Source organism: Conger conger, chromosome 2, assembly GCF_963514075.1.
Source record: "Conger conger chromosome 2, fConCon1.1, whole genome shotgun sequence".
NCBI lineage: Eukaryota > Metazoa > Chordata > Actinopteri > Anguilliformes > Congridae > Conger > Conger conger.
The window spans coordinates 14808028-14832565 of record NC_083761.1 but is presented as its reverse complement, the minus strand read 5'-3'; the positions used below and the strand labels follow the sequence as shown (position 1 = coordinate 14832565).

Here is a 24538-nt window from a genome sequence, read left to right as displayed (position 1 = left end):
AACACTGGTTGTAAAGGCCTTCTCCAGTTCAAACACTGATCAACCAATTGTGGATTGAATGGCAGATAATTATTGAATGCTTACCAGCTCCATATAGTATGATGTTAGTTAGTTAGAGCAGTGCATAAGAGAACACCTGCATGATTACTATTTCTTCAGTTGCATTGTGTGGTAGCTTTAGGCAGTGACATTACGTCCCAGGCTATTCTGAGACCCCGCTAGCCTGAGTGGATACAGTGGATAGGTTGGAATGCATGTTATGTCAGAGGGGAAGTTCTTGCTATATCTGTGATTACTTAAAAATGAGTGCTTAGGAGAGAGAGGAGAGAGGGAGAGAAAGAGGAGAGAGGCAGGGAGGGAGAGAGGTAAGCATATGCTAAAACTCTGCGTTTGCTGTGATTACCGACCCCTTACCCCTGCCTCCCACTTTACAAATAAAATACAACTTCAAAAAGGGTTCCAGTTGTTGTTGACAACAAGAGAACAGATGTACTGTTCCAGGCAGTCAGAGGGACAGAGAACAAGTGTTCTTTCTCTTACTTGCTGGCACTTAGGGGGTTTGGATATTCCTACTCTCATTCATAAATGAGATGCTATCTGTGAAATTCCCTGCACTCCATCTTCTTTATCTACTAAGTTAATGTAAACAGGAGAAACACAAGCTTTTACTTTAACACCCTCCATTAGCTCAGGAGGTAAGAGCAGTTGTCTGGCAGTTGGAGGGTTGCCGGTTTGATTCCCTGCCTTGGGTGTCCCTGAACAAGACACCAAATCCCTAGTTGCTCCCAATGAGCTGATTGGTACCTTCATTGTAAAGCACTTTTGATAAAAGTGTTATATAAATGCTGTCCATTTACCATTTCTTAATCTATGCTTAAAATGTATTTTGGTAGAGTTTGCGTCTATGAAAAAGCTCCTTTGTATGTTCTGAAGTGCACTACATTTCTGATGACTATACTTGTTCTGACTGTTTCTAAGCAATAGAATTCCTATCCAAATAATGCCCTTTTAAAACATTTTCCCTATGTTTCTTTGCATCTTCTGAAATCATTTGTATTCTCATTCCATTAGCACAACATTGCCCATCAACATCCTTCAAATCGTGCTTCCAGTTGCTGCTTTTCCCTGTGTGTGTGTGTGTTGTGAAATGGCAGTGAATATGGAGCTGAGTGGTGGGGGATGTTGGAACAGGTATTAGCAGTGCGGGCGACAGCACGGAGAAGAGGAACGGTGATTAATTGCTTTTATGGAGGTGAACAGAATCCCTGACCAGAACAGCAAACTCCCACTCATCCTGAAATGTTTGTTTTGAAAGTGTGCGTATTGACCCAAGGCGAGAATTACGTACTCTCTCTGCAGAGGGGTTTAGGTAGACAACACTGTTACCAGGGCCCTGCAGAAATAACATTAAATGCTAACAAATTAAATGCTCTCCTCACCTTGCTTCTGAATACCACATTCTGGAATAATCTTTCTTTCCTGCGCTGAACTGTGCGACAGTGCGTGGTGAACTTCTTTCAGTATAACTGGTTTTGTGCCAAACCCTTTGAAGTGGAAGGTACAAACTGTGAATCCAGCTGTGTGCCAGTGGCTTCAGAATCCCTTAGCAGTCATTATCATCTGCCTTCTGAGTAGCCTGTGATTGATTAGTGAACAGTGCAACTATGACAATGGTGCATCATATGTAGAACTAAGCAGGAAAACATTGTCTCATGTTTATTTTGTTCTTCAAAGAAATAGAGGGCATGCTTGAAGCTGGCTTGATGTCATTCATTGAAATAAATTTACTTTGGGATTTTTCCCAATTCATTTTAGATTGTGAGTGCACTCTTGGATGACTTCTCTAACTGCCTCATCTGATGCTTTTTAACAGGACCCTGTAATCACACACATTGGTATGGAAATGTATACAGTGTGGTGTAACTGTCACACGGAAGAGGATGGTTCTTCAGCCCCTCTTGCAGGGAATGAGGTCGGGGAATAATGGAAGTGGATCGAGGTGGAAAAAAGAAAACCCCGTTTAAATCTCTCACCTCTGCCTGGGTGTGAGAAAGCAACAGCCTGTGGGAGAACGAACCGAGAACAATTAGAGCAGATAGAGGCGATAAGACCAGTGCTACTTTCATAGAGAGAGAGAGAGAGAGAGAGAGAGAGAGAGAGAGAGAGAGAGGGGGCTATGGTTCTCAGCCTCACAGTGTTTTTGAACTATCATACGCATAAACAGATGCATAATGTTAAGGCTGATTTAATAGAACCCCAGGCCTTCAGAAGTGTGAGCCACAACCACCCTTTACCCTTTCCTTGTCTGGTCTGATTGTGAACTGCACAAAGTGTATCTGCAGCTGTTTACCAACTGATTTAGAAAAGATAATTTGTTGATGATTGATCCTGATTGTCTCACCTGGGCCAACACTATTCCTGAGTGAAATATGTCCATGAATATTCTATCCAGAAATGAGCGCAGGGCAAACAGTAACAGATGTTATTTTGGAGTAGATTAGTAGAAAAAAAGTGTGTTGGTGGGTGAGAGGTGCACTGCAAAAAATGTCTTAATAACAAGCATTTTTGTCTTGTAGTAAGGTGTAAGATCTTATTTTTTTCCCTCAAGTAGAAAATATTTGCTTGTTTTAAGTTGCTTGAAATTTCTCCATTAGCAAATCTCGAAATTAGTCAAACCTCATTAGCAAAATTTGTGTCTTATTTTCAAAACATTTCATTAGAAATTTCAATATGACGAACATACTTGCTGCGATTGACTTATTTTTAGTCTTTTGCGACGTGAAAGAGTCTTCCGTAACGGACCACTCCTGCACCTGGATGTTCCGTCCTGCAGCTCTCTCCTCTGGGGGTTCCCATGACACCAGGCTGGGGAATTCCTACAGACCTGGGCCTGGGTGCCGGGAATGAATTCCAACATGTTATGACAGGATGGCCAGTGTGGTTTCGTGGTTCGATTCCCAGATATATCCTTGAGCAATGCGTTGTCTTCAATTGCCTCAGTAAATATACAACTGCATAAGTAGATAGCATATGCACAGCGAGTTCTGTGAATTGCCTTGGGCAGAAGTAGTTTCTAATCCAAAAAATAACGTAATGCCACACTTATTTTTCCTTGGCTGACAAAATACAGATTTCAATCTCTGTTCATTCCTGTCATTACCATCGGTTATTTGAATGTATGATATCAATTTCCTTGAAATCAAAAGGACACATTACGTTTTGCACTGCATAGTAGGTGTAATAAATAGAACAGTATAGCAGGCAAAGATACACGGTCATAATGAATCATAATGAGGGACATCTAAAAGAAGTGTGCAGCATGCATAACCATGCTACTGTATATCTTCTGCCTGATTCATTTGATGACACAATTCATGGCCTGAGATCTCACTCACAATGTGCGATTTTCACCATCTTCCTGCTGTCGGTGTGAGCAAAGATGGCCTTGCTTTTCCAGTGCTGTGCTGTGCAGTCTTGTTTATGTCATGTCTCCATCTGACCAGCAGAGGGCAGACTGGGGAGTCAGTGGTGTAAAACTGGTGTAACAAAAGCAGGAAGCTTTTCATCATAATTTAAGATGACATATTTATGCCCAGTTCAGATGTGAATTTCCATTTCGCACATTGAGAATTTATAATAACAATAATGGTGCTGGCCTTTTTTTTTACATTTATTTATGCGATTTATCTCATCCACTAGCAAATTAAAAAAGATTATTGCCAAGATTATTTCCATCTCACAGAGTTTACCTCAGTGCAAGATGCAATTTTGTATTAGCTTGTATACCTGGAGAACATGTCCAATGTACCTGGCCATGATAATTATTGTATGGATAATACTACAAATTGCCAGACAGCATTAACAGGATGTACAGACGATGGCACTCACAGTTGTGTGGTGGGTTGAGCTCGATTATGCAGGGCTGCCAAACCCAGTGCATCGTCTAGCAAAGACGGATTATTCTGCCTGAAGTTATACTCTGCTGCTAATGCTACCCTATCTCCACTGGGCGTTTTCTCCTCATTAAGCTCTGTCACGCAAGCTCTGAATAAATCAAAGCCACTCGTCTGGGGTCTCAGGGAACGTGGGCCGTATCACGCGGGTGTTTTATGGGACATACAGAGCCCCATACAGAGATTGCATAATGTTCATTTGAGACTGGGCTGAAATATTAGGCCTGGATCCCAAACACACAGGGTGCAGGCCGGTAGCAGCCGCTGGTTGTAATCCGTCCTCACCTTGGGCATCTAAGCGGTGGGGGGCTGGGCTTTGTTCATTATTTATACAGGAGAGAATGTGAAATCAAAGGCAGTTTGCCTGCCTGTGCGAAACGGCCCTCTTGCCAGCGCAGAGTCTCCCTGGGTCTGCCTCGCCCACGGCTCGTTTCTGCGCGATCAGTATAAAGCCGGGTTTTGTTTTGGCGTAGCGGGGAGCTCGAACCGGGGGAAGCCTGGGCGTCGTGCGCTCGCTGGCGAATCTGACGCTGCTATTGTGTCTGTTACGAGGTGTTGGGTGGCGGTCGGGCGCTGCGATAAAGACCACCTTGTTTATTGTGTGTGGGGGGAGAGAACGACAGTCAAACAAAGCAACAGATAACCTCGCTCATGTCTCCACCAGCGCGGTCATCTGACAGTGGTCTCCACAGTCTGTGCGTGTGTGTGTTATTGTTTTTGCTTTTAAAAATCCGCTGTCCTCTAAGCCAACAGGAGGGGTCTTCTTTAAGATACAGTAACCCGATCGTACAGGCTCTGGACTCTGAGACTTCCTTTTCTGGAAGGACCTGATGCGTCTGGCGACCCGGCAAGGCTCTCTCCAGCCAGCGAGCGCACTTGGGGAGGGGTTGCCTTTGCGATCGCTGTGTTCCTGGGCGGGAGCAATCCTTCACTGGGGGGGAGAGGGGTGGGTGGGAAGAAAGGCTAGCACTTGTCAGCAATCTGCCATTAATTCCAATTCTCTGTCTCCCTCTTTGTGTGTGTCTCTTTCTCTCCCTCCCTCCCTCTCTCATGCTCCCTCTCTCTCCCACTCCCTCCCTCCCTCCCTGTCTGCTTCTCTCTCTCTCTGCCTCCCTCTCTCTCTCTCTCTCTCTCTCTCGCTCTGGCTGCCTGTAAGACTCCCCATCAGTACCAGTTAGAGTGAGAGGTTCACCAGCGCTGTAGAGGCAACAGTCTTAGGTTGGCACTGTAGGCAGGCAAAGAGACAATCCCACAGGATATTGATTTGCAGGGATATTCAGTTCTTTTGATTCCTGCTCTCTATGACCCTGGCTCTGTGGAGCGTGTAGGAGCTGAGGCAACAGAGGCAGGGCTTTGAAAAGTGGGTGAGAGAGAGTGCAAGAGAGAGAGAGAGCAAGCGAGGAAGAGAGGGAGATAGAGAGAGAGGGAGATAGTGTGCATCTGCCTCCCCTCTCACTTACGCTGGCCTTCTCTCATGGACTTTGGGGCTGCTTTCCTTTTGAATAGAGACCGAGCTCGCCACAGCTCTTCATGTTGGAATAAAAAACCAGGAGGAGACCTGTAGCCCAAAAAATGAGCGAGGAAGCCAAGGAGAAGGGCATCGGCAAGACGGCTCACCATAAGAAAAAGAAGGGGAAAAAGGTAAAAGAGACATCTGTGCAGAAGTGATGGCTTTTCTGAGCAGGATAAAGGTGGCTAATTTCAGTGCTTTGTCTTACTCTCTCGACAAAATTAGCTCGCTTCTTAAGAGAAATATGTCTGCATGCCGTCCCTCCTGTTTTATAATAGAGGAGTATATTTCCTTTTGTTTAGAGATGTAGAGTAAAAAAAGGGGTGTGTTCTGACATGGTTTTGTTTTGGAGAGCGCCACATTGCACGGAGGCTGAGGGAGGAGACGCGATGGTGGCTGTACCGTCCTGTCTGAACTGTGCGTCTCTTTGTTCACCACTTCGGCGGCTTCTGCCGAGTTTCGTTCCCGGCTGATGTAAACGAGCGTTTTTCAGGGCTGGTTTGTTTCACGAGGTACCTGTTGCCGTCGACGCGCGCCGGAGCACCATCGGTCCGGGCGCTTAGGCGTCCGCACCTGACGCCCCTGCTCTCTGCGGAGAGAGACATTACAGAGGGCTTTATTAGTGTTTGTGTTTGTAAAGGGAGACGCACGGGATTGACTCCGAGGCGGCGCTGAGCTAAAAGAGCACGCAGACGCGTGGGGGGGGGGGGCGTCTCTGCCTCCGCTCCAGCACTCTCTCTCTCTGCGCTTTGGGGAGCGTAATCAGCTTAATTACCGCCCCTCGGATTTACAGGCGAGGCTGGCGTTTCTGAGAGAGCGGCGTGATTTAAGAGCGCCTCGTAAGAGCAGCTCGCCGCGCGACTCTGCCCTCGCCGTTTCTTGCGGCGAGGCGGGGTCACTCCCGCTTCGCGGTCGCGTGAGCCGAGCCTCGGTCCCCCAGGGCGGTCCCCGTTTCCCGGAAAGCTCCGTGGCGTCCCTGCGCATCCTGCCCTCTCCCCGAGCCTCACCCGGGACCCGCCGGCTGGGGCGCGAGCTGGGCGCACAGCGCCGCTCCAACCTGTTGCTAAGAGAGCTCAGCATCTGTGCCTCCTGCTAAAACAGGGACAGGAAGTCCTCCTGTGCCTGTATCCCAGCACCGCTGAACCGGGCTCCATTAAATCAGGGTGACACCATGGGTGTGGTCCTGTTTAATTACATTTTAACAAAATGTTACATTTTCATCAAAATGATGATGGTATTTTTTTGCCACTGTCATAGGGTAGTGTTTGTACCATTTGGTGAGATATATTTGGAAATGGGATTGAAAGTAACCTTGAGACAATGTCTTAATTACTTCAGGCTAAGCAGCTTAGAGACATTTAAGCAAAGCACAAAGCAGTGAATAATTCATTTGGGGTTAAACTGGATTCTTTCGGTTCTTAGGTTGTCTAATGGGAAGGGGGATCATTCACGTCAAGACTACGCAGCACAAAATGTTCAATAAATCAAGGCAATGCCAAGTGCCTCCAGACAATGACTATGATAATGAGAAACACACTAGTGGATCTCACCAGGGATTTTTCCTCGTTCATAATGCCTGGTATATTTAGATTTTTGGTACAGTATTTGTTGACATTCTTTCAGCAACAACAACAACAACAACAATAATAATAATAATAATAAATGCTATATTGCAGGTTGCTATTGTTATTATGTAGAATTGATGATGCAGGTTATGATATCAGTGGTAATAATAATAATAATAATAATAATAATAATATTAATAACAATATTAATGTTCATCATTATTGTAATAATAATAATATTCATAATAATAAAATAGTCCCCTTTGTTATAGTCTTTCATAATTCAAGATTTAGATTTTCATAGGATACTGACATATTTGCATTAACAAAGACTGTCTTGAAACAAGTGAAGCATTTATGACTAGAGTCATGTCACAATCAAGCCTCATACATTGTGCTCTGTTCAACAGAAATAAGACCCGCTTTGTTGTCCTTTGGACAATATGTGTGTGTTTGTGTGTGTGGATGCCTGCCTGCATGTGTGTGTGTGTGTGTGTGTGTGTGTGCATACATGCCTGTGTGTGTGTGCATGTGATTGTGCATCCGTGTTGTTTATAACAGGGCATCTCGGCTTCTGTGCCTGCTTATGTTAAGTGGCACCCTGGTGGAAATGAACTCCCTTCGCTGAACCCTTCTCACCTCATCACTGTTCTCAGACTGGGGGTGAATTCTCCCTCCACACCTTGCTTATCCTCCCCCATGGTAGGGCATTGCCTGGCCTGTCTCTGCCTGTAGTGAAGATAATCACACAGAACCTCCCTCCTCTTAACACTGCCCATGTAACACAGGAATTCTCATTTCATCTTGGCTGTTCAGTGTGGCATACCCTTCCTGTAGTGTACATGTTGGTTTGTACAGTACTCTGGTGGTTTGGATCATGCTCTGAAGTCAGAGACACCAGTTAACCGAGGGGCCTCTCTGAATAAGTGTCCTGTTGCCGTTCGCAAAACGCCTGTGTGGTGGGGTCTCTGAACACCTACGCCAGAGCGCACACTCGAGGGCAGTGGCTGACGGTGTCAGTTGTGAAACAGAGAAAGGGATGGTAGGTTGTAAAAAAAAGTGTCCGGGCAGTCATCCCAGCGTGCTTCGCCCAGCTGGGGTGATGCTGATTTCGTCCTTCCTAATTGCTGGCATTCATGTCTTGGTGAGCCGTAATGGCTGGCATTCATGTCTTGGTGAGCCGTAATGGCTGGCATTCATGTCTTGTTGAACCGTAATGGCTGCCTGAGAGAACACGTCTCCTGCGCACGCAGCTAATCGAAAAGGAAGTCTCTGGAAGGAGTCTGTATCGAATCAGATAGAAGCAAGCACGTGACGGGAGACCCCTGTAACCATGACAGGTGCATTTGTGGCTGTCGTTATGGCAACGAGGGGGTTGCCAGAGAGAGACTGAGAGAGAGAGCGAGAGCAAGAGCGAGATGGAGATGGAAAGAGTGAGAGAGAGAGAGAGAGCCTCTGTTTTTCATGTTTTGATTAGACTGTGTATCTATATAAATGAACAGTTATATTACCAATAAATCATGATATTATCATGACATTGAACATAAAACAATTTGGAGCATTCATTCTTTTTTTTCACCAAAGCCTGTGCATTTATGGTGTACTTATAGAAATATTCAGCAAAAATAATCCACATTTTCTGGAACATTCTGCGTAACCTTGGTCATGAGATGGTTTGTGGAATAATGTTGAGATCAGATACCTAACATTAGCTGAGCCGCACAGTAAGTGTCGAGCAATGACTCATGCCAACGAAAGCTTTCTCTTTATATACGTCATTACGAATTCCATGTGCCGTCAGCAAAAGAAAGCTTTGTTATTGCTCCTGATGTGTGCTCTTAAGTTAGAGAAGACAGTTCTGTAGGTGTGGAGAGGTGAGGCTAAGTGTGTGATATCATTAAGGGAAGTGGCAGATGCAGACTCATCGTTCACGGTGATTCAGCTTGCTGTGGTGCGGATGGCTGCCTGCCTGTATCTGTCTGTCCATCGGCCTTCAGACGAACATCAGGGACAGCTCGTTCTGTCCCCCTCGCACTGATCCCTTTCAGCCCATACAATCACATCAGAGAGGACTGAGTCAATTTGAGTCAATCGAGTCCCCTTGAGTCGAATGGTGCCAGACTGCTGAAGCACTTTACACCACTGTAACGTTTAAGAACATCACTTAGACATTAACACTGACTTCATGCCCAATAGTGCACTCTCAGAGAAAAAGGTTATTTGGCTTGCCTCCATAGAGGACCCCTTTACAGGTTGTTATGGAGCCCTCTACCATCGGTGTGAAGTGTGATAGCTCCCAGACAAAGAAACCTTGCCTGACAAAGAATGCTTGGACTAGATGGGGTTCTTCTATAGAATCAAATGGGTCTTTTCTGAGAGTGTAGGTGCAGTAGAGGCAAGTGGAAAGATTAGCTCATAGTTTAATAACCGCAGCTGAACTCAGAGAGGGTGAGGGGGCTGATCTCGCTTTGGGTTTGTTTACGCCAAAGCAGAAGACGGGGAGGAATTAGGAAATGGCTTCCAGGTCTTTTTTATAATCTCACTGTGTTTGCTTTCAGACTTCTCCATGATATTGCAAAATTAAAATGATACTGTGTGAGCACGCATCTACTGAATATACCTTTTGCTTTTGAATTGTTAAAACATTGATAATAATACTTCTATCTACACATCCACATGTTTTCGCTGACACACTGGGAGCAAAATTGTACTCCACACTGGTTTCGAGTGTTTGGCAACTGACAGTAGGTACAGTGCAGTGGCATCCACTTTGCATTTTGATTCATTTATGTAATGATTGTATCACAACACTCAAATTCAATGGGGTAAATGCAATAGAGTGTAAGAACTTGGAGCATATTGCTTTACAGTTGGTGAAAAGGAGCCATTTTAATGAACCACTATGCGGGAGATTCAGTTGGGGGCCCTAAGAGGTGAGTCAGGTGGGGTTTGACCTGTAGTTTGACATGCAGTGGACTAATTTTAAGAGACATACTGTTGGCAAATATAGATAAATGTTCAATAATATGGATCCAAGGGCTATGCTCAGGAACCATGGAAACACAGGTGAAAGTGAGGCTGCATTGTGAATGACCGACCACACAGAGAGCATATTCAAAACAGGGAGTGCAGAGTAAATCTCCACCAGCTCATACCCGCTGCTCGGGCACCGCATTCCCGCTGCTACCATGATGGAGTGCGGCTCACGGACGGAGGCACTAAACGACTTACGCATCTGGTGCGCTTCAACCTGACCCAACGCCTCGGTGGCATTTACAACATAATTGAAAACCAATCTGGACGTGCAGTTCTAATTGGGGTGCAAAGCAGGAAGTGAGCTTGGCGGTCCTGAGGGAAAATGGGGGGGGGGGGGGGGGGCGACGGGCGACGCAGTGGTGAGTGATGGTAAAGTGAGTGCGTTTCACAGAGGAACATGCCAGAGATATTCTGAACCTGGAGGCTTGCCTCGCAGCACTGCTGAGCGAAGCCACCAAATCTGTTGTGGCAGACAGTTCATTTAGGGAAGCCTCTATTTAAAACCCAAAATTAAGGCTCTGTGATAAACGGGGGGCTTCTGCCAGATAAAGGGCAACCTTTTTCTTTTAATGAGGCTTAAGACCGGCCCTGAATTAACAGAGTGACCGCATCAGTCGCTTTGCATCACCACAGCACAATGGAAAATAATTTCAGTCTTGGCCTTGGTATAATGAAGTTTGTTGCCATATCTTCGGCAACAAAGGAAATTAATTTCTTTGTCTTCTATTGGTTTTGGCACACTGCACATCACAAGCGCATGGGAGCTTCAATGACATCATGATCAGTCACCTAATATTGAATCTACTCTAGCCAGGCTGCTTTTTGTGACCACACAGAATTATTCTTCCCAAATGAGAGTCATCATTAATTCATTTTGAACCCCCCCCCATTGCATTTCACATCAACAGGATAAAAAGCTGTTGTCTGAATCTTTCCGTGGGGAAATGGCGGTTAAGTGATTTAGTTTATTGCCATATGTAGAATGATCCCCGCTAGCCTTGGTACCAAGCATGTAATAAAAACTACATGGAGTCACCTCTCCACTATTTATAATCTCAGGAAATTATTGTAGCTCTGATGATACCATTAAGTGGTCTCAATATGGGGAGTAATTATTAGTCAGTGAAAATCTTTATCTTTATCTACAGTGTAAGCATGTGTAATGACAGGTATAATAATTCCTTTGTCATTTCTTAAATTTATATAGCACTTTTCTCGGAAATCAAAGCATCTTTTACAGTGATGAGGGGTAAACTTACTTCAGCTATCACCAATGTGTAGCACCTGGGTGATGCATGGCAGACATTTTGTGCAAGCACGCTCACCACAGGTGAGGTGGAGAGGGAGATAGGTAACCTGTTGAAAATAAACAGCTCAAGCTAGGTTTTGAATCAGCTGGTAGCTGCTAGACCAACTACGATCTCAGACAAGCTACCTGCACAAGCTGTTTATTTTAACATAACATGATGAAGAGAACAGGTCCAGTAATGCTTGTCCCTTCCTATCACTTCACCAAGTGTACCTAATGCTTAGTTAACCTAAAAGCAAGATAGTATCTAGCACTGTATCAAGCCTAGTCTTGAAAACCCCCAGCGTTTCTCGCTCCAGTACATGGCCCACTGAGCTATTCTACACATTGACCAGTCTCTATGTGAAATATTTACTGGTGTCTGTGCAGAATTTATCCTTTGCCGATATCCATTTATGTCCCCTCGTTCTGCTAACAGAACTCAACCTAAATAATCTCCTATAGTTGTACAGAGCACATATAGAGTATAAATATTGCAGGCACAAGTGTGGAGTATTTCAGTAGATGCTAGTTTTCACAATGTGGTTAATAGGATGAAGACAAATCAAAGATAAAGGTTGGAAAACAAAATGGTGGGGAAGCAGTTCCTTTGAAGTGCTCCCTGCACAGTTTGCTCTCATATTACAGCATAACTCCCCTAATGTACTGTATGCATGGAAAGCAGTTAAAAGAGGATGATAACATATTAAGGATGATGTTATTAAATCCTGCCTTTCAGCTCACTGAATGCCAGAAAATGAATTGTATTATACTGCTCCCAGAACAATTACTGTACAGATAATTAGACCATGCTGTATCAATGGATTCAGTATGAGACAATTGCAGTATAGATTTTTGGTACCTTCAGTGCCAGAGAGCAAATGTATGAAGGAAATGTTACAGTCATGGGATGGAGTTCTAATTTGGAAAATGACTTTTTGGCGTGGTATGTTTCCAAGGTGGTGAGACTTCTGACTGATATTTAAATAGTGATTGGCACCGTTACATGTAGGGGCAAAGAGGGAAGGGAAATTTGATCAAACTTTGCCACCAAGCTTGAAAATTGAGCTGGTCAAGCTGGTCATAAGCTGGTCTAGCTGAGTAAAAGCTGGTCAACCAGCTAGTGATGGTAGCTTGTCTGAGCTGATAGCTGTTTGAAAACATAGCTTGAACTGGCCAAGCCATCTGTGAGCTGGTCTGAACCGGTCAACCAGGTAAACCATATTGAGCTGGGAGCTGGTGTGAACTGGTCAACCAGCTACCTGCTGTTTCGAAGCCTATCTTGAGCAGTTTTCTTCAGTAGGGGTTCTTTGTCAGTGGCAATTTGATTGTAAATTTGTAAATGCCCGTGGCAGTTTGTTGGGCCGTGTGCGGCTAACGCGTGACACGCCTCGGACCGGAAACGGAGTCTACGGGTGTAATCCGGGTCAGAGACAGAAAGAAGTCTGCGCTGTGTCGGAATGTGTCACCCGGCTCCTGTTGGCTGCACAATTTCCCTCTCGCCCCAGAGAGCTCAGGAGGTAGGGGGGCAGAGGCAAAAAAACCCCCGGCGAATTCCGGGGCTCCCGCATTTTGATCCTGTAATCCTAGTCGGCATGTGCGGCCGCCGCTCCGGAACTCCGGACCGGCCTTTCCCAGGCTCTCTGGTGTCACCGGAACCCGATAGCGCACCGTGGAGCCCGGGACGGACGGAGCGCGTCTGCAAAAGTGCTTAAATGTTTGAGCGGGATCCAGCATTCCCAAGGGCTGTGGAGCGATTCGACAGCAGTGTAACCGGACCTCACTGGATCGCCACCTGGGCTGTGCCCAGTGTGGGCCTGGATGGGGATAGAGAGGGAGCGTGATATCAACAAAATATGGACAGACCAACCTCCAATTAAATGAACTTGTTTATGAATTATTTTGCTTGGTTCAAGCAAGATTTAGATGCTGGTTAGATGCTGCAGTACACAACAAGTTACCATGCCTATTTATTATGTTGATTTAGGATGCAGTTTGACTCAGCAAGACCCACAAAACTGTGGATTCAGGGGCTGGAAAAGGAACAAGAAAACGGGAAAAGAGGAGTAATGTTTTAATTTCAGGTTTTAATTTCTCATCTCATTAGACAGTAAAGAGAATGTAATCATAAAAAAAAGCATGTAGTGTCATAATATATTGCATCTGTTGTTGCCAGCATGGGCATTTTGTCCAACCATATTGGGTTTTGCTGAGACAAGCACTGCGCTTAATGCTGAATTTGGCCTGCACTCATGGGAACTGAGCAAGCTGCTGTAATTCTTTGGCCTGGTTAATGTAAAGCGCAGGGTTCAAGCTCCAGTCCAGAAGACTATTTATTGTATACAGTACTGTACATTATTTATTTATGAAAGAGAGAGACCCATTGAGATTATCAGCTCTTTTTCAAGTGGGACCTGACCCATACACCTGTCTTCGCTGTGAGACTGTCTTCATATGTAACTACATTTCTGAACTGCAGCTGTAACATAGTCTGTCCGGAATGTCTCTGCAGTAACAACGGGATATGGCTTATCCTTTTGCCATTGTACCGGCTACACTTTTAATCAGCTAGATCTGCTAATGAGTTCTGATGTTGCTAATACCCTTGCAGGCATCACATGCATTGTTGATGGAGATGTGGGAATGTAAATGAGTCAGATCTATTACTGACTGGAGTGTTTTTAATATGTCGGCTCTAAGTCTCTGTGTGACTGCTTGTTGCAGATTGAGTAATTGCATGAAAAAAAGTTGTGATGTTCCATTTCTGGTTGCCCAATAACAGGCATTTTACAGAAGCCAATCAATGGCTTCCTATTTAGGATTACAAGCCTATCGCTGCTGGTGCAGCATACTGCCTCTGATTGGCCAGCCAGCTTGCTTTTGGTGAGATTTCGTTTTCTTTTCATTTTAGGATGATGGGATTGACCTTGTGGGCCATCCAATTCTCCAGTATATTACAATGTTCTCATTGTGAGACCATTGCATTCCTTTCTTATGAATCTCATGTAATAAAATAGGACTCTTGAAAGGTTATTCTCTGGGTCTATTTTTTTCATTTCTTACAGTTTTTCCTGAAATCTTTGATTTATTTGGCAAATGGCAAAAATTAATTGTTACTCCAGTAACTAAGTACTCCAGGCTCATACGATATTCAGCAGTCATTTGTGACATGTTTGGTTTGGAGATTCCATTTCCCCATACCTGTATTAGCTAGAAACGTGTTTAAGCCAGTGCATAAAACTCTGTGAACATGTTGCAGGTGTGGGGATTTGGATTAGTAGTATTTTCCTGTAGGTAAGACAGTGTTGTGACAGTGTGGGGATATCACTGTTAAATTAATCCTTTGCATTACCTCAGCCCTAAATCTGCTGTAACACTCCTTATTCATTAGCCACTAGCCACCTCGCAAAAGAGCTTTGGTGTGATCAGAAATTCACTTTTATCTCTTTGGTCAAGGGTTTGAGAAAGAAAACACCTGTCACATTGTAGCGAATCCTTAGTGACCCAACGAGGATAGACATCCTTCCTTCTCCATTTGAGTATGAGAGACAGGGTAGAACTCTCCCAGAACTCCCTCTATCGCCATCCCCACTGCTAGATCACCCTGTAAGCCATTCAATGGACTTGGGTTATGTTATCGCTCCTTGCATCCATCTCCTTCTCCGACTCCAAGTTTTTTCTCAGTTTCTCAGGCACTCGGAGTTAGGTCTCTTGGACTGCTGACTTCTATTTGAGGCTCACAGATGTAATTGCCAACTGTTAAGACCTGATAATATTGTACTCCAGGAACTCTTAGCAAACCATAATTTGATCTCTACCCTCTACCCAGCACCCCCTTCCTGCACAGGAAGTGCACTGTTGTGGGTTTGAGACTGGTGATTAATATTACACATCTAGATCTGGGCAGCCTGTAGCCTAGTGGCTGAGGTACATCACTGAGATCCACACTGCTGTTGGGCCCTTGAGCAAGGCCCTTTACCCTGCATTGCTCCAGGGGAGATTGTCCCCTGTTTAGTCTAATCAACTGTAAGTCACTTTGGATATAATAAACCAGCTAAATAACAAATTATTATTATTAGATCTGCATCATAGTCCTAAGATGTAGCAATACTAGCCTTTTGTGCCTTGTGATGTTTCCAAGAGCACCACTACAAAACAGGAGAAAATGGAGGTATCAGTGTAAAGTGCTGCATATAGTCATGGCAAGACGCATTTCCCCCAGTTTATAAAGGAAGGCTATAGTGAGAGAGACATCTTCTTTACCTCTAGTGCTGACTTCATCACAAACAGCACTGTAAACCACTGGAGAAAACACAATGTCTGTTGTGGGGTTTTTTTCCTATCCCTGCTCTGCTAACCCAGAAACACTGTGGTCAGCAGAATCCTAGCCCTGCACGCATCTTCCCCTCTCCCATCTGGCCCCCGGCCACACCCCAGCCCCCAGCATGATATAAGGCACGCTATCCGACTAGGGCATGCAGCAAACCTGTCCGTCCGGCTTACATTCCAAATAGACCTTTATCTTTAATTCACTTTGTCTCCTTTAGAAAGCAAATGAAATTTTTTCATGAATCCTGGATTGCTTTGAATGTAAGAAAACAGTTTAGTTGTGGCCGTAGGTGGAATCTCTCAGCTGCTACGGTAGATGCTATTTAATAGGGGAAGTGTGTTGGTGTTGCCTGGATGTGTACTGTAATAGGAAGAGGGGGTGGAAGTCAAGGCTTAGGGGTTGGAGGAATGAATCTCTTGTGGAGAAATTAATACGTGCCAACAAGAGAGGTTGTAATGTATTGAGAAGTTGCAGTGACGGTGACACCTGTTACAGTTTGGGCCGATTAAAGCATGACATCCCCCGTACACCCCCTCCCTCCCCTCTCCTCCAGCCACCCAGACATGGTGTCAACCTGTTAATAGCACACCTCATAAAAAATACCTCCTTTATCAGAGGAACCGCAGGCTCCCCAAACTGCGCTCAAACCACGGAAATCAGAAATGCCCCGGTTTCCTGCCACCCATATCATATAGTAGCCATATCAAACCTCAGAAATGCCCTGGTTTCCTGCCACCCATATCATATAGTAGCCATATCAAACCTCAGAAATGCCCTGGTTTCCTGCCACCCATATCATATAGTAGCCATATCAAACCTCAGAAATGCCCCGGTTTCCTGCCACCCATATCATATAGTAGCCATATCAAACCTCAGAAATGCCCAGGTTTCCTGCCAGCCAGTACCAAATAGACATGATTTTCAAGTCAGTTCATAGATTTGTACTCAATAGCTGGAGCTGCACAACTGTTCCTTTGTAACACCAGGACATTTTGTTGTAGAAATCTATGAGCGGCGGCTTTTGAAAATTGCAAAACCTGCATCCGGGCTACATATTAAGAGTTGTTACTCCATGGTCTAATTTGTAGATGGGGGAACGTAAACGGGCAGTGACTTGTAATGACGTGATGTGACTAATACTAATGTAAATGTGCACAGCACCAGGGCCTGGGTGGTGATGTAATGGCATCAGGGAAAGTGCTCCAATTTGTCTCCGGGATGTGGCCCGTTGCTTCCAGAAGAATCCCATGATGAAGTTGATTCGTCCTAGTTATTTCCGGACCATTGAATCTTCAGGGTGATTGGTTATGCTTTGGCTGACTGTATTGTTCCAGACAGCTGATTTGGTTTCATACGAATGATAGAAAATATGAAACACCAGTTTGAATGCAGAAAATTGTATGCAGTGTGTGTCCAAAAACGGAGAATCATGTGTTTCTTACGTGCATCAAGTCCTCACCTTTGTCACCTTCTGTGGAAATTTATTTCTGTACATTGCAGTGTAGTTCTAAGAATTCTCATGAAATGTGCACTGTAAAATGTCCAATGTTAATTCAACTTTAACAGTACATATTGCGACCATATATACTCTTTTTCAGAAAAGCATAAGAGAAACATGGAGGGGGTTGAGAAGAAAAGGTAGCTAGTGGACACGCACCCGGCGAGGCCATTTTATTTCCTGCTCCGGTTCAGTTTTGGCGGGCCTCCAGCGAGGCTCTGAGGTGTCTGTTGTAGTGTGGGTGGGAGCAGGTATCATGTGCGTCACAGGGGGATGGAGCACGCTCCCACGGCCCATCCTCAGAGTCCTGGGCCACGGCTCGGCTCTGTGACAATGTAGCAGCACGTGGCAACTGGGAGTAGAGATCCCCAGCTTTTCCTCCCAAACACAATACGGCTATTAGAGCTTTACACTGAAAGGAGAGTGAATTATTTATGCTGAGAGGAGAGTAAATTCTCTACACTGAGGGGAGAGTACATTCTTTACACTGAAAGGAGAGTCCTGGTTCTTTACACTGAGGGGAGAGTGCATTCTTTATACTGAAAGAAGAGTACTGATTCTTTATTCTGAGAGGAGAGTAAATTATTTACACTGAGAGGAGAGTACATTCTTTATACTGAGAGGAGAGTACATTCTTTACACTGAAAGGAGAGTACATTCTTTACACTGAGAGGAGAGTACACATTTTTTATACCAGGGCTGCCCAACACCTGCTCCTCGAGATCTACCATTCTGTAGGTTTTCACTCCAACCCTGGAAATCACACCTCATTCAACAGCTAGAGATCTTGTTGAGCTGCTAATTAATAGAATAAGGTGTGCCAATTTAGGGTTGATACGAAAAACTACAGGAACTGTAGGAACAGGGTTGGGCAGCTCTGCTTTAAACAGAATACATTCTGGCTGGAACCCACCGTAGTGTTTCAGCTGGTTTCCGTGTTCTCGGCGCCGGCCACACTGTAGGTCCGATGGGGGAGAGTTGTGCCTCTTTTTGGGCTTTTTCAGAGTTCGAGAGTTACACATCCGCTGCACAGGGGCCCGGCGGGGGCCGCCAGGACGGGTCCTTCCGGAAGAGCCCTGGTCCCGCTGACTGACATCCCCTCTCTCCGCTGGCCCCAAGCCTGCTGGAGGGGCCCGGGCTAGGCCCACACTGTGCACCTCCGTCACCGGCTCCAACTGGCCCGGCAGCGCAGATCGTGGAGCTCAGCCGGAGCCAAAAACCCAGTCAGGAAAAACCCTTAGTTCAGCAGGTTAAAGGAGTCGTGAGCATACGCACAATGGCCAATACACATAAGTGCCTTTATACAGTAATGAACAATATTTCTCTACTTACATTTTATTTCAGCTTTGTTATACCTGTATGTTGATGCTGAGTTTTGCAAAAAGGGTTTTTAAGGTTCATAGCGATAAAAGCTTGGAAAGTGTGGCTGGGTGCGTGCATACGTGCGTGTGTGTATGTGTGTGTGTTGGTACATGTGCTAGCTCTGTGGGATTTAGCTGCTTTGATGTTCCCCCCTCTTGATAGCTTATCATTTATTTGCTTCTGGTACACAGTGATGCCAGGGACCATGAAATCTAGTCCAATGCCTCTCCAAACCCAACTGAAAATGGCAAGAATTACTATTCTGTCAAAACTTGAGCCAATAATTTTATCTTTTAGTTTTTTTCTCTTCAAATTTGGGATACTTAATACTGGGCATTTGGCAGTACATTAACCGATCAATACACCTCAGCATACCATAGGGGCATTTTACTTTTTGTTGAAAATGTGCAGTACTGTAAGTAGCCTGGGCTCCGTGCTGACTATCACCAGGGCGGTGCCAAGGGGAAACATGATCGGCTTCATTCTGCCCGAGTTAGGGCAGCATATCCATTTTTCCTCTCACTTTTCCACTCCATGCCAAATTGAGGTGAAAACAAACAGGACGAACAAACAAACAAACAGCCAGTGGCTTAGCTACAAGCATTCAGAATTGTAATGTATTTTTACTGGACTTGTCTTCAGGCAGAAGTGCGTTCATTGTTAGGCTTTGTCCTGTTTAATAAGCAGAACGAAGTCCCTGGCTGTTTGCACAAAATTCTCCCAACATTTCTATATAGCTTGCACCATTATTGAACCAGCTGCACGGTTATACACAAGTATGTGGTGTTTGCTTGTCTCTTGTCTCTTACTTAACATCCATTCACATCATGAAATATTCATCCTCTTTGTACTCTGCAAGCATCATCTAGATCAGCAAATGCGTAAATGTCCAAATGAGCAATGCATGTCTATTGATTAGGCTAAGAAGACAATTCCTTTATGGACTGCACTGCACACACCTTTTTATGTATTCAAAACAATGTAAGTAAGGGGAATAAATTAGCAATGCATTATTAATGTTGTTACGATTTGCATTGATATAGAAATGTTTAAAATTTGTGATTTGATATTTCTCTGCATCCAGAGTTCAGCCAATTGATGGTTACACAATCCATATCAGGACCCAGTAATGGAGGCAATGTAATTACTATTGACGGTGTTGCTCTTAGACTTTGAAAATGTAATAAGCTGGGTGTTCAAAAATCACTTTAGTGGGGTAATATCAGAAGAGCCAAACCTAAACTGAGTGGGATTTATGTCTTTGAAAATACATAGAGTCGTGAGGATTTTAGCTGTAGTATGCCGTGGATAATATGCTGTGATTGGAACCAGAGAGCTGCTTTTACTGTCGGCTAATATTAGCCCCTAAATCACCATTTGGGTCCTATTACTATGATGTAATTGTGTTGTTTTGTGTTCCCTTCCACCTTTTCTCTAAAAGTAATTTGACAAAATTGTATATTGTTTTTCTGTAGAGTGGTCAGGCTAGGTCACCCAAGCCCGAAACATGATTCAAGTCTCCTACAACATGGCTGTCATCAGCATTTTATAAATGCATCTATAAATGATGTGTTTTGATATGACTCATTGTAGTCAGACATACCCACTTTTATAAACAGTGCTTTGTGAAATTCTGATTGACAAATAGCATTGACTCCAGAAATATTGATAATTGCAATTATCAGATAACTATTGTATTACTATATGAGGATGATCTCATACTTGCCCAGCATAGCGGCACTAATACTGTATTTACAGCATTGCATAATAAAGGGTATTCAGAGCTGAATGAACCTGTGCCACCCATATGAGCTGTTCGCACATATGTGTAAAGGCCCAATAGCTCAGACAACACTTGAAATGCTTTGACTCAAAGGCTGAGTGGTAGCCCCCATGTCCTCATCCACCCTTGCACCAAGCACTGTTATTTTACTGAGCCAGGGAGTAGACTCCATGTCACCTCAACATTGGCCTGAAAAGAGTGACAAATGTGTCATGATCTTACATCTATATTGTTTCCATGGAAACATCAATGATTGGGGGGGGGGGGGGTGGAATAAATGAGAACTTCACCCCAAAGGATTCATCAGACTGGACAAAGTAATTCGAATTTGTGTGAAGAACACTAATCCCACTTATGACAGTGACTAATTCATTTGATTTAAGTGCGATTGTCATTACATGAGGTCTTTGGTAATCTACCTACATTTACCGGGTAGATCTACCTACCTAGCCAGTACATCTATTGCAGCCATTCAAACTCATACTTGCTGTCTGCAGTCTCCCCAGATCAGCATAAGGCTAATGAAAGCCGAACAGAAGTGTGTGCTGTAGTAATGAGACACCTGTGGGTTGAGAGAGTGTTAAAAGGTGCCCGGGGGGGGAGCTGGGTATTCTGGGTAACATGGCCTTAGTGCTAGCTGTTGGGCTTGATCAAAGAACATGCATTTCATTACCAGATTTTTCTTCCTCTTTTGACTTAAATAGCAAAGATTCATGGATGCATTCAAAGACAATTTCAGGAATGTTTTAACATACATTTTATTTGTATTTGTATGCTAAAAGCCCTACATAACAGAAAATATCAGTCATTCGGACAAAAGAGAGCTTATTTTAAAGTGACTCTTTCTCACAATTGATTTATCTATGGTGCACAGTTGGAGATTTAGAGGTCACAGAGATCTTATATAGAAGCAGAAAGGAACTGAAGTAAGAGTGAAAGACAAAAAACTGTGTCCTAATAATAGAGTAATAGAGTAATTAACTGCTACGATTGTTCACCAAAACGTTTTTCATATCTTTGCAAAGGCTCCCATTAAAGACACAGTTCTGCTATCCTCTGGGGAGGGGTAGCCTCGCTCTGCCAAAACCAAAAAAATCTGTCCATCTCAATAAGTTTATTTTTGTCCTATATTGAAAGTTGAAATCTTATTCCTTATTCCTTCTTTTTCCTAAATAAGACAAAGATATATGCCAATGCAGTTTTTGTAGTAGATGCAAAAATATATCTCAGCACAGTTTGACAAATATTTTCTTGAGAGAAAGAAAATATGATCTTAAGTCTTATTACAAGATTAAAATGCTTGTTAACACTGCCATTTTTGCAGTGAGGTAGCTATGAAGATGTATCATGTGAGCTTGACCTAGGGCTAACTAGGCTAACCCTAAACCCCTTTCCAAATCAGAACACCCCTCCCCTGAGGGACCCCGGTCCTCTGAACCCCGCTGACCGGCAAGGCTAAGCAGGTTTACGGGGCTGACCTCTCCAGGGCCAGGGAGGGGTGACGACTGCAGTGAGAAGCCTATTCTGTGAAGACAAAAGCCCCCCCACCCCCCACCCCCCCCTCCTGGAAATTTGTGGCTGGCTGTCAGCTCGAGAGCGAATCTCTTTTGTGCGGAAGCGTTTGATGCCGTGGCTCGGTGTGCCGTGATAATTAAGCAAAAGCAGACGGGAGGGAGGGGGACTTTCGGCCTTATGTCTGACTCGACAGCTATTTCCTCCCTGGCAGGCGAGAGTGCCACTCGCGCTGGCATCTGGGACATTTCCTGGGAGTCTGTTTTTAAAGAAGACCGGGGTGGAAGAGATACTTGCAGGGGAAAAACGTTGTTAATTAGAGTGAAAGCGATAGTGCTCAAATGGGTCGAGGTTTTGCTGACCGGATGTGCGCTCGCTCTAGGGGAGGGAGGGTTTCTCTTTGCACTGTAGGTCTCTGTTAGACAGTGCGTCCCCATTCGTCAGTGTCAGCCTCAGCCACACCCTCCTGCAGTGTTGCCCTGCAGTGCCACGCCTGTCTGTGGCAGTGACATCGCTGTAGTGCCCACAGTGTGGTTCGTGGGGTCGGAGTGACGTTAGAGGGCTGGATGCAACACACTGAATGCTCACAATGCAGTCTTTTTGTAATGCATTTGTGTGGTTTTACTCCTGGTTAGGAGGAATGCCATGGTACAGGACGTGCTGATTGTCATCTCACTCCTGCATGTTAGGAATTCATGCAGAAGACGAGCAGTACCAGCAGCCTGAGATCAGGAATTTGAATGTAGTTGAGTGAATTCTTGAAGGCACCATGTATCATAATTTGTCCAATATGTCATATTGAGCGAACTGACGAAGGGGAAAACTTGCCGGTAATGGCCACTGACAGATATTTGAGTTGTGTTGTACTTAATGCAGACAACAGGTGTTACATTGTATTAAAGGCCAGATTATTCTTTTCTAAATTATTTGGCATGTGCAAAAGGGTGTTAGCTCCAGAAAAATTATTTCCATTCTTCCATTTTTATAGGCTTCATCACTCAACATTTGTAAGTGTAGTAAATCTGGTGTTAAAAATGTTGAAATCTTGTCCTGAAAAAAAAAAAAAATGCATTTTTTATCATTTTCTGTCAATATAGTATTAATTGTTTTAGGATTTTCAGTGTCGACATCTTGAGAGCAGAGCCCCTTCAAAAAAGAAGAATAAATAAATAAATTAATAACCACTAAAATGGCATCTATTGTGTTTCACTGTGCTTCAGTAGCCCTCAGCTAGAGCACAGGCTGACTGCTGGGGAGGGCGTAGGCAAGTCTGGCTGCAAGGACACACAAAACACACCATCATAATTTAAACACAGCCAGATTTTAAACCTTAGAATGCACATGGAAAGGCAATTAATTCTGGGGCCTAAATGCCAATAAATAATGCATTTCATTCACATCTCTTTGTCTGCGAAAGGAAAGGCGCTAATCGCTTCCGCTCGACAGGCGAACCCTTCCGCGACGGCGGGGTTTACTGGAAGGACACGAGTGCAGAAACGTGGGGCGTTGTGTGGTGCGTCTGAATTGGGATCGGAGCGGGGTTTGTGCCTGTTCTATTTGTGGCTCTTGTGCGCTCATGTCAGTTGCCTAGGAGATCCTTGGCTGAGTCCCAGCAGGGGACTGGCGCTGACCTCGCCTGTAGAGGCAGACGCGGTGGAGGCGCTAACATCAGCCCGGCGTTTTCCGGAGCGCTCCCCGTCGTGAGGTCACATTCTCCGGCGCCCCTCTGTCCCACCTGCCCGTGGTGGAGGTTCCCCAGCCAGGGGCCATGACAGATGGCCACCTCGCTGCCTTCCTCTCCCTTTGTTGCCACGGTCCTGCAGTTTGCAGGCTAATTCCTCCTTAAGCTCATGCTAAGTTGCTGATCTCCTCACCAGAATAGTTCCCTCTCACTCAACCCCTCCTCTCTCCTCCTCTCTTTTCCATAGGTAAGTCTCCCAAACGCAAAGCTACAACCACCACACATTTTCCCCCGGCCACACCTCTTCCCCCTGTACCAAAGGTGGGGGTGTAGACTCTCGCTAAAAGTGCCCAGAAACTCCGATGTAAGGGCTGTGAACCATGGTAAGTCACATGCCGATGGTCATGGTTTATTTATTTGTTTACTTTTCATTTATTCGTCAGCTCTTAGCTGGTGCTTGCTCTCGGATGCAGCGGTGCTGGAGGGCCAGCAGATGTCTGGCGTGACGCGTCCTCAATGCGTGGCTATGAGGCTGTGCCACGGGCTCTCCAGCACCACGAGAGACAGGCGCGGGTGATGAGGGAGAGTGCACTTCTGGCTGGCGGACGACATATTGATTTGTATAAGGCAGCTTTACGGGTTTCTCAGCATTTAGCTACAGGTCAGCGTTTTTTAAACCCAGCATCTGGATTGGTCTCAGAAACAGACAGAGAACATCATTGGCTGATGAGAAGTGTAGCACAGACAGGGATAAATGCCAGAGACTAATGGACGTGTAGCTTCTTGCATTAAAACGAAAATGGAATTAGAAAAAGGGAAATACCCTGATGTGAGGTAACACCAACTTCATTTTCAAGTCTGGTATTCATTTTATTTCTAGATTGTGTATGCTGTTTGAATTCCATTGTATTTATTGGAAGGCTTTTGTGGAAGTCCAGTAGTATTCCCAGTCACACTATGACAGACTTACTGTATAAGTAATTCTTCTGTAGGAGTTTTGTCATTCTAATAACTAGATGC

At 44.7% G+C, this 24538-nt stretch overlaps 1 protein-coding gene across 14 annotated transcripts in view; it reads left to right on the top strand.

Annotated features, from left to right (window-relative positions):
- Positions 1-4940: 4940 nt before the first annotated feature.
- ank3b (ankyrin 3b) overlaps positions 4941-24538 on the top strand; it is a 137717-nt gene continuing 118119 nt past the window's right edge. For 8 of the 14 annotated variants that reach the window (XM_061226353.1, XM_061226336.1, XM_061226292.1 and 5 more), the window contains exon 1: positions 4942-5594. In XM_061226353.1, coding sequence (XP_061082337.1) covers positions 5526-5594 — 69 coding nt within the window. In that variant the 5' untranslated portion in view covers positions 4942-5525. Of the gene's footprint in view, positions 5595-24538 lie in introns of all 14 variants that reach the window. The other 6 variants (XM_061226328.1, XM_061226256.1, XM_061226283.1 and 3 more) reach the window with 2 other exon arrangements.